This window comes from Hippocampus zosterae, chromosome 8, assembly GCF_025434085.1.
Source record: "Hippocampus zosterae strain Florida chromosome 8, ASM2543408v3, whole genome shotgun sequence".
NCBI classification, from domain to species: domain Eukaryota; kingdom Metazoa; phylum Chordata; class Actinopteri; order Syngnathiformes; family Syngnathidae; genus Hippocampus; species Hippocampus zosterae.
This window is the reverse complement of record NC_067458.1, coordinates 20735421-20744912: the sequence shown is the minus strand read 5'-3', so window position 1 is coordinate 20744912 and position 9492 is coordinate 20735421. Positions and strand designations below refer to the sequence as shown.

The window sequence follows — 9492 nt, the reverse complement described above, 5'->3', positions numbered from 1 at the left end:
ACTGAATGAAACTGAGGGCTAATTTTGTCAAACTTTCCGGGGGGTGCTAATGAGGGAGATATGGTGGCTTCAAAACAAAATGGCTGACTTCCTGTTCAATTTTATGTATGGAACCTAGAGGCATTATCATGCATCCTCGGAAGATGGAAATCTCCCGCTAATTTCATGTTAATCAGTGTTAGGGGCCAATTTCTATCATTCCAGGGGGCGCAAAATGGCTGACTTCCTCTTCAATTTCATACATGGGTCCTTGAGACTTTTTCATGGGTCCCAATACGATAGGCCAGTGGTCCCAACACCAGGGCCGTGAACCGGTACCGGTCCGTGGGTCATTTTGATACCGGGCCACACAGAAAGAATAAGGAATTTACATTACATCCGTTTTATTTATCTCAGAATCTTAAAGATGTTTTATTTTGAAAAAATACTGGGCCGCTGTTCAAGAGAAGAATTAAAATACGCTGAGAAAAATAAAAGACCACTAATTCCAAGAGGTCTTTGGTAAAAGTGTTGCTCGATCAGAAGCACAGACCCACCGAGTCATTCCGAGGGTCCAAGGGGCTACTTGCCAGATGAAAGCAGAAGCTAAAGCCATCAGTGACCCACCCGGCCGGCCGCCTGCTGCAAAGGGGGCAGGGTGGGGGTGGGATCAAACCCGCTAATTATCGTCACAAGATGAGGGATTAACGCATTTCTGGAATAACTGCCTGTTTACCCCCAGTGCCTGCCCACGTTTATAAACACTTTCTAATTGAATCCTAATCGCCGTCCAATAGCCCCACGCAGACGAGCCGGGCGCAGCGCCACAAAGCCGGCATTACTGGTCCTGACCAAATTATGCACACAACAAATAAAGTCTGACTAGAAGGTTACAGCAATTCCGCCAATCGCATTTGCAGGAATATACCATATTATAGAAGTTTAGAGGGCTCGGTTCAATTGCTTGCGGGACTATAAGGGAATACGACTTAACACCTGTGCAATAGATCTTCAACACCTGTCACGTTGCTGTATTATCTCGGCAAATAAGTGGCCACTGACACATTGACAAATTTGTGAACAATATAGAAGAGAATGGTCTTTGGTGTAGGTCGAAAAAGTCCAGAGGAATAAAAATTAACGTGCTGCATTTATCATTTTGTTCAGTATATGATGTGGTATTCTTTGGATCATAAGCTTTTCCTTTTCCACAAACACAGTGACAGTCACTTACTTCTTAAGTATTTGTGTTGACAGTTCCAGCAGTGTTACTCTTGTCTGTTGTGACCTATAAATAGGAAAATATGTAGATTAGGCGACTTTATTTTGAAGTACAAAATAAAAATGCTTTATCAGGTGGACCCCTTTTTTATTGTCCAAATCCTTTGAATTTCAGCTTTTCAACAGTAAACATTCTCTACTTGTTGACCCAAAATATATCATTTATGTTTGTTCATTTTCTGCACTGTTCAAGTTTCAAATAATGCCCTAAACTGAAAAACATGTTTTGAATTGACTCCTTTTTTTTTTTTTAATTTAAGGGACGTAAATAACACACTGATGTAGGCCATTTGATACCCACAGACTGCTGAGAGTAAAAAGTGCAAGTTGTGATGTTTGGCTAGGGGGGCTAATGAGGGGCTGTTATGTTATGTGCGCAGCGATGGTGCTGGGTGACGCTTTGGCCGGGGCCCACCCACACCACCCACCCTCTTCGTGCTCCCTTTTGTTGCGCCATCAAACATAAGCACCTTTGCGAGCTCCCGAGGGGCATCACATGCAACAGACGAGCGTGCTAACTCTCCAACCATGTCCAAATCTTTCTACGTGGATTCGCTCATCGTCAAAGACGCCCGTCCGGCCGAACACCCGACGACGGTGACGGCGGCGGCGGCTGCGCACGACTTCCTGCTGCCCATCAGCGTGCACACGCCGGGCGTGGTGCCGGCGTGCCCGTCCAGGAAGAGCGGCGCGTTCTGCGTGTGCCCGCTGTGCGTCACCACTCAACTGCACCACGCGTCGAGGAGCGGCGCGCCAAGCCTCAAGGGCCACTTCGCGGCGGGCGCGGAAGCGGCGCAGTACTGCCACAGGCTCGCCCACCACCAGCACCAGTCGGCCGCGCTGGCACATCCGGGACATGCACCTGTTTGCGCGGCGTCCGTTTTCAGCGATCCGCGGAGGTACCACTGCATCTCCATGGGTAAAGACTCTCATTTTGTTCCTTCTACATGCTCCACGGCGGAGAGTTTTTTAAAAATATTTTTTTTTATCTATTAGAACTAATAGCATATTATACATTCACAAATTCGTATGAATTTGCTATGGACGGTATAAACTGTGGATCGCGGGCCCAAAATGGGTCCAAGGAAAATGTTTAAGATATATTAAATCTGCTCTGCAAGAAGAAAAAAAAGACACTAAAATTACGGAGTAGTAACTGTTTTATTGAACCACCTTTTGAAGGACAAAGTGGAATTTTGATGTTTTTTTCCCCTCAACTTAAGTGAGTCTATGTGGGTGAGTCAATTGGTTCACGTTGTATTATTGAATCAACCTAATTGATATTTAAAAACAATGCAGTTGATTTCAGTGCCCCCCCCCAAATAAAAAAAAATCTATAAAACGCAACAATGTAACATTACGGAAGTTTACAACTCATAATAAATCATCAATCAGGCATTTCTAATCATGAGTTTATGTTGTGGATCCTCTATCCAAACATAACCTGCCCATCATTAACCTGAAGGCATAATTGCCTGAGTCATTTTTTTGAAAGCAAAGAAACAAGAAATGCAGTTTCCTTGATTACCGCAACCTGGATCACTTACATTCTACACACACAAAATACAACAAAAAAAAAAAAATTGCAAGCACATTGCTATTTTTATTGAGTAATCTAAAAATGACTTGGGCAATCATACTGTGGGGCAAAATACATTTTAACCACCTCGTTCTGTTTGTTTCTGTGGTCCGCCGAAACAGTTGAAAGCTCATCGGGACCCAGCTTTATTTAGGAAGAAAAAAAAAAGATTTCCCAAATGTGCGACTGAAGCAATGGTTCCCAAATTGTGGGTTGGGGGCCTAATACGCCTAACACGTGTCCCAGGTCTGTTTTTTGTGGCTCAATGTTGCTTTCTGGATTCAGTTCAATCTGAATTGTTTTTTTTTTCCTTGATAATATTTAAAACAACATGGTTGACCTAAGTTCTGAACATTTGGAAACAAAACAAGAAAAGGTGCCAACAAAAAAAATTAAAACGAATAAACCACTCAACACCATCTAAGGGGGGGGGGATCATTATGATAGGGTGTCTGTGTTTTCAATCATTAATTTATGGACAGTTTGTTTCTTTGCTAAGATAAAAACTGTGATGGGTCAGTGCAACTTTTTCGTGTGTACTGTTCCAATGAACACGTCCGCCCAATTTCAAGTCAACGCTTGGCATGCCCTCCTAGTGTTAGTTTACGTTTTCAAAATCATTTCTTGAGTGCTTCTGTGATCGTTAGTTTTTCAGGAACATGCAACACTGTCTCTGGGTCAATCTGATGCAAAAGTGTCCAAAATAGAACTAATTCCAATAAATACGATCACTTAACCCACTACCATTATGACTTAAAAAAATTTCACAGGGGGTCAAATTGACCCGTTCAACATTGATTGGGTCAGTTTGAGCCATTATCCAAAAAGCATCACAAATGAATATAATGCCGATGCCAAAACATAGTTGACATCACATTATTTCCTCCTTGCGACCACCCTATTTAAAGCAATACGAATAGTTGCTTCCATGCTAAAGCCACTACAATGTCTGTCTTGATCACATGATAATGGATCAATTTGGGCCACGTGATCCACTTGTGATGCCGTTGGCTCAAACGAAGGTAAGGCTGAATGAGTGTCATCAACTACAAATCCTGATTTGAGTGGCTAATTGACTTAAAATAATGGCTTGGGGGGATTTGTTCCCCTATGCCCAATTCCTGAGAATATTGGAAAAGGGTCAAACTGACCCGCTTAACCCACCTGTTGTGGGTGAAATTGACACATTGTGAAGTAAGGATTTTTTGTAAAAAAAAAAAAAATTATTCTACGGAGCAAGCAAAGTCACTGTGCCTCCCCATTGGCCTAAACTTGCAACTTCTTGCCCCCAACAGGCGCCTCAGAGGGCAGCCACATCCAGAACGGCAAGCGCATGCGCACGGCCTTCACCAGCACGCAGCTGCTGGAGTTGGAACGCGAGTTCTCCAGCAACATGTACCTGTCCCGCCTGCGCCGCATTGAGATCGCCACCTACCTCAGCCTGTCCGAGAAACAGGTGAAGATCTGGTTCCAGAACCGCCGCGTCAAACACAAGAAGGAGGGCAAGGCGGCACAAAGGAGTTCCCACGCGCCTGGCGGTGGCGGCAGCGGCGGCGCGTGCAAGTGCTCGGGCGTGCACTTCGCTCGCTCGGAAGATGAGGAGTCCCTCTCTCCCGCCTCGACCTCAGAGGAGAAGGACGGGGTGCTCATCATGTGACTGCCGAGGCTTTGGACCAAGTGACCTCTAGGAGCCTAAAACAAATGCATGAAAACTGTTGAAGAGGAAAACTTTATTGATAATGTGAATGCACGTTTTGACAGAAATGAACTCGATTTCGTAAAACGGTGTTCTCAAACTGGTTGTCCGCAAGGCAAAGCTTGGCGACTAACTTGCAATGATAATGTTGGCGGTTTGTAAGAGCTTATAGAAACCACAAGACAGCTGTAAAGCACTACTTTTGTACTACTTGGCACTAAAATGCCCCTAAAGGGCAGCAGAGCACTCCTTTAGTCCAAATGAAAAGCCTCAACTCACTTCTTCGGCACTGGGATCCCACGACATGGTGCCAAAGCACTACTTTTGTCAAACCGAAGCTCCTCAATTCAATTCAACATAGTTACAGTCAGGGGGCGACTGGACCCAAAAAGTTTGAGAACCTGTCCTACGCGGCCGGGAAGTCTTCCACTTTGACCTCTTCACTGTGAGCGTGTGTGTGTGTGTTTGTGTGTTGATGATAAACCCTTAGAAGCAAAATCTAAAACGGCATACAGTATAGGACAACCTGTGTGTGGAACCCGTAAGCAACATGTGTTTGCAAGCTATGTGTATATCGTGTGTATTTATTGCAATAAAACAATATACTTTGGATATGTCACTTATTTCACCCATAATTCCCTTTGCACCATCGATTGAATAGATTCATTCATTCCATTTTTGGTCATCTTAAACATGTTTAAATGCAACTCCTACACCCTCCAAAACTACTGATGTCACATTTGATTTCATATTTCTACAATACATACAAATTGATCATATTGAAATGGATGTAAGGGCTTTAGTCATATTAAATGCATTTATACAATTATTTAAATGTTTATTTTAAAAATATTTATTTTGTCACGTTTGTTCTTTTTTTTTTTTTTTTTACATTTGAATGCATTTGTCTTTACTGATATAAAATATATGCCCTACATACGATTGCGTGTTATGTGATGGCATATCATTGTGGGAAAAATAAATCTCAGTTACAACGCAATGACACTCTCGGCATACATTCTTTATCCTCTGCGAAATTGATAATAGCCTTCTGAAATTATCATTTAGAGGGTTAATGTATTTTTATTTTTTTACTTCAATATCTAAACTTTTTGCACAGCTCCCATGAGTCATTTCAACATATTATTTATCAGAGTGCACTATACATCGTATAATCCCTTGTTAATTCCAAATGGAGTTCACAAACGATTGAATAAAGGTCCCTTTTAAAAAAAAAAAAACATTTTTTTTCTTCTACCTTTTCCCCCCCTCCCAGCAGTTCTTAAAAAGCAAGTTTAATTGCGTTTGGGGTCCCACGTCGCTTGATTGTATCCTGCCATTTGGGGCAGCGCAACCGAGGGACAGGATATATAGAAGTGGCCAAAGGCTTTGACAGGTTAGATTGTCCCGAAGGGGAGACCCCCTGATGTGGTGGGGCTACGTGCTCACACGGCTTTTGAGGGCGGGAGGGTGAGTGAGGGGTGGAGGATATCGACAGGGTTCCACACAGAGACCCACACAAGGCGAGTTTTAGTCACTGTTTCATTAGGGCCCATTTGAACCTTTCAACTTGGGGGTACGAATGGGAAGAGGATTAGGGGAAGGTGTGGGGAGGGGGTGGCGGCCTTGAGGGGGCGCTTAAAAATTAGCTGATGCCTAATTTAACTCGTTTCTCTCAGAGATTGGGATACATTCCTAATTGAGAGGGGAAGCAGGTGAACTTTTTGAGGTTCCCATTCAGCGCGGGGTAAATGACCCCCCGCCCCACCACACACACACACACCGCCACACCTCCTTTCACATTCTGCATACGATCGTATATTATTATTGGGTGATAGGGGAGGGGTACCTAATGAATATATACTAAAGTTCCTATTAAGTGAATTAGTGTTGCCTTGCAGGTGCTGGGGAAAGGGTGGGAGGTTTGGGACCACTCTAGAGATGTACATACGTAGCTAACTGACTTTTTTTTTTTAATGTTGACTATCATCCTCATCATCATCATCATATGAGCATTTATTTCCCCACCCCCGAGAGAAGATTTACCTGTCCAAAAAGAAATCAAATGTCCATTTGAGGTGCTCCACCGAAGCCCCCCCGTGCGCCATTGAAAAAGTGGCCAATTACGCATGACAAAAGACAATTAATATGAGGGTCCTTTGAATCGCAAGTGCAGCTGCCGTTTGACGAGGACGACAGGGGAGGGGGTGGAGGGACGCAAACGCGACTCAATTGATCGCCGCCGGGTGACGTCTAATCGGCGGCAGTGCTGTGCGTGACGAACTCCACCGGGAAATCGGTGCAATTTCAAGTTCCCAGGGGTTATGTCACGAAAAGAAGGGTAACTTGGCACAAATTTGCTCTGGAGGTTGGTTCGGGAATGTCTTCAAGCTATCGGCGTCGATTATTTATCAATAGGCTGTTTTTGTTTTTGTTTTTAACGGGCCAGAAACCTTGTTCGGCCGCTTGGAGGCGGAGTCTGACGTGGAGAAATGTGAGCTGCTGTCAATGGAGTTTTCAATTAAGGGTTATGAAATTATGTATTGTGTATTTATGGGACATCACGTGAGCGAGCAATTATTTACGTTTCAGAACGCCGGACAGCTCACGCGAAAAAAGGCCGGACCTGAAAACAGCTGCACTTGGTGGCCGTGACGTCACGCCTGTCAGCTATATCTCATATCTCGAATTTTTGCCAAAAGAAAAAGGAGGTAGCGTCAACAATGAAACACTTTTCATATAAATAACATTTGAAAGATTTGTATTGACTTCCTCCACCCCCAACCCCATAATTAAAATATTGAAAGTGTAATTTTAGGCAAAAATGCCAGACGCCCGGCCCTAATCCGAAGCAGAGACCTCTCGTGGACAGTCAGTCGCAGATTTTGCAGTATTTGTTACCAACTTTGAATACTTCTGTACTTTATTATCCACTGTATTCAACACCTCAAGAATAAATACACTGCAACTATTCCCATATGGAATTAAATTTAAATCAGGATATGCATTTCATGAAATATGCCTACCTTCAAAGGTCACTTTATTCGGTACACGAAGTTAGCAGCACATCTTATATCAGTGGCGTTCCCAAAATATTCATATTAGATGGATTGAGGATTAAATTGTGTGCGAATGAGCAAGTGGTTGACTGGGTAGACCCCACCTGTCACTCAAAGACAGCCGCTAAAGGATGTAGCTCACCCGTGACCCGAAACAGGACAATGCCTGGCTCAGACGGTGCCGGTGTACTTAATAAAGTGACCAGAGTACATGCTGCAAGGCAACTTTGAACACGTCGTCAATCTCCCCCCCCCCCCCCCCTGTTCTGCACTCTTGATCTTAGTCACACAAAGTTTCCAAACTTACCATGCAATTTTCATTGAGTTATATTAAGAGTGCAAAAAAAAATAAAGTTAAATAAATACACCACTTCGTGTAAAATCCCACATTAAATATATTCGACGCTCGGCCATTTTGCGGTGGTGTGCTTTTGTTTGCAGAACAGGGACAGTGTTCTTTCAGCCCAACATGTGGAAGTCATTGCGTCCAGCCAACGTCTGCATGTTGAAGAAGGGGGTGCGTAAGGGGTTGTTGGTGAGCCTTTGGGGACGAGGGGGCTGTGCGAGGAGGCCTATTTCTTCACCTCGTGGCCCACTACGACAGCCTGGGGTTGAGGGGTTGGGGGGGGGGGCAAATCCCATCTATACGGTAACCAGTTGACGCATGCTTGCCACTTGGTTGCACTTTGCCAGGCTGGATGTTGCTATAATTTGGCTGGGTTTTTAGATTGTGTTCGAGCGCCCTCTACAAGACCAGCGCGTCACTGCACTCTACATTCAGACTACAAACTACTGGATGGAGAAGCCCAGGGAGGAAGAGGGGGCGGGGGTGGGAAACAGTCTACTCCACCTCACTCACTCACTGTCAGGTGACCAAAACAAATTCCAAGTTGATTTCATTTCCCAAATAAATAAATAAATTCGTCTGTCCCAGGCCGCGTCGTGGAAAAAGAAATCATTTGCCGCACAAAACGACTGTAATTGGGATTTTAACATTTCAAACTTAGAAGTTAACAATTGCGACACAAAGCTCAAGCATAGTAAAACTGCTCACTCCTTCAAGACACCTCGTGGGACGAAATTTGGGACGAAAAAAGGTATTTTTTTTTTAAATGCCGTAATGCTAAGTTGAAGTCATAAGTCAATATCAATAACTCTGACATTCCCTGTGTCGTCAAGATATCAAGTAAATGTTGCATTTGACAAGAAAATAAGAGGAAAAAAAACACGACACTAAAATAAAGTAAGACTAGTCACACCTTGAAGATGCATAGTCAAGGAGACTATTTTTATACTTGAGTAACACGCAAAAATCATTGAGTCACACGTGCCAAATGGTGTCAAATTTTTCAAAGGAGTTTCCACAAGCCAGCTTCAAGCTGTTTGTTGCTCCATCCACTTTAAGTGTGAACATAAAACACATTGCGCATTTAACCAACCCACCTGCCTTTAAAAAGTCTGCTAGCTTAAGGCTAACAAACAATGCAAAACTTGCACACAAAAAAACAACTTGATGCTACGGGACTTACAAGCAACAAGAAGGGTGCTGCCACAAATGGATACAGACGACGCAATTACACTCTCGGCATATATTCTTGATCCTCTGCGAAGTTGTTCTTGTCGCTACATGTGTCTGGTGTCTTGACGCAAGGAGGTTTGCTTTCGATCAAAAATAATGATTGTGGGTGGGGCGGGGTGGGGGGTGTGAGTCCATTTGCATGCCCTTGCTCATGAGTCCCGATTCAGAAATACAATAGCACATTTTTAGTGTTATTGCTTAAGATGAGGCTCACTCATGGAATTAAAAACAATTCTTCTGCAAGAGTCTGGAAGGTGCAAAAGGGAGAGGGGGGGGGGGGGGCGGGCACAGATCCAGAGTAGGGAGGAGTTGGGAGGGG

General features: G+C 43.8%; 1 protein-coding gene across 1 annotated transcript; it reads left to right on the top strand.

Annotated features, from left to right (window-relative positions):
- The first annotated feature begins 1736 nt into the window (after window positions 1–1736).
- On the top strand, window positions 1737–4690 carry gsx2 (GS homeobox 2). Its single transcript, XM_052074075.1, has 2 exons — window positions 1737–2179; window positions 4135–4690. Exons 1-2 carry the CDS (start codon window positions 1789–1791, stop codon window positions 4494–4496), a joined length of 753 nt encoding a protein of 250 aa, XP_051930035.1. The 5' UTR covers window positions 1737–1788; the 3' UTR covers window positions 4497–4690.
- The last annotated feature ends 4802 nt before the right edge of the window (window positions 4691–9492 follow it).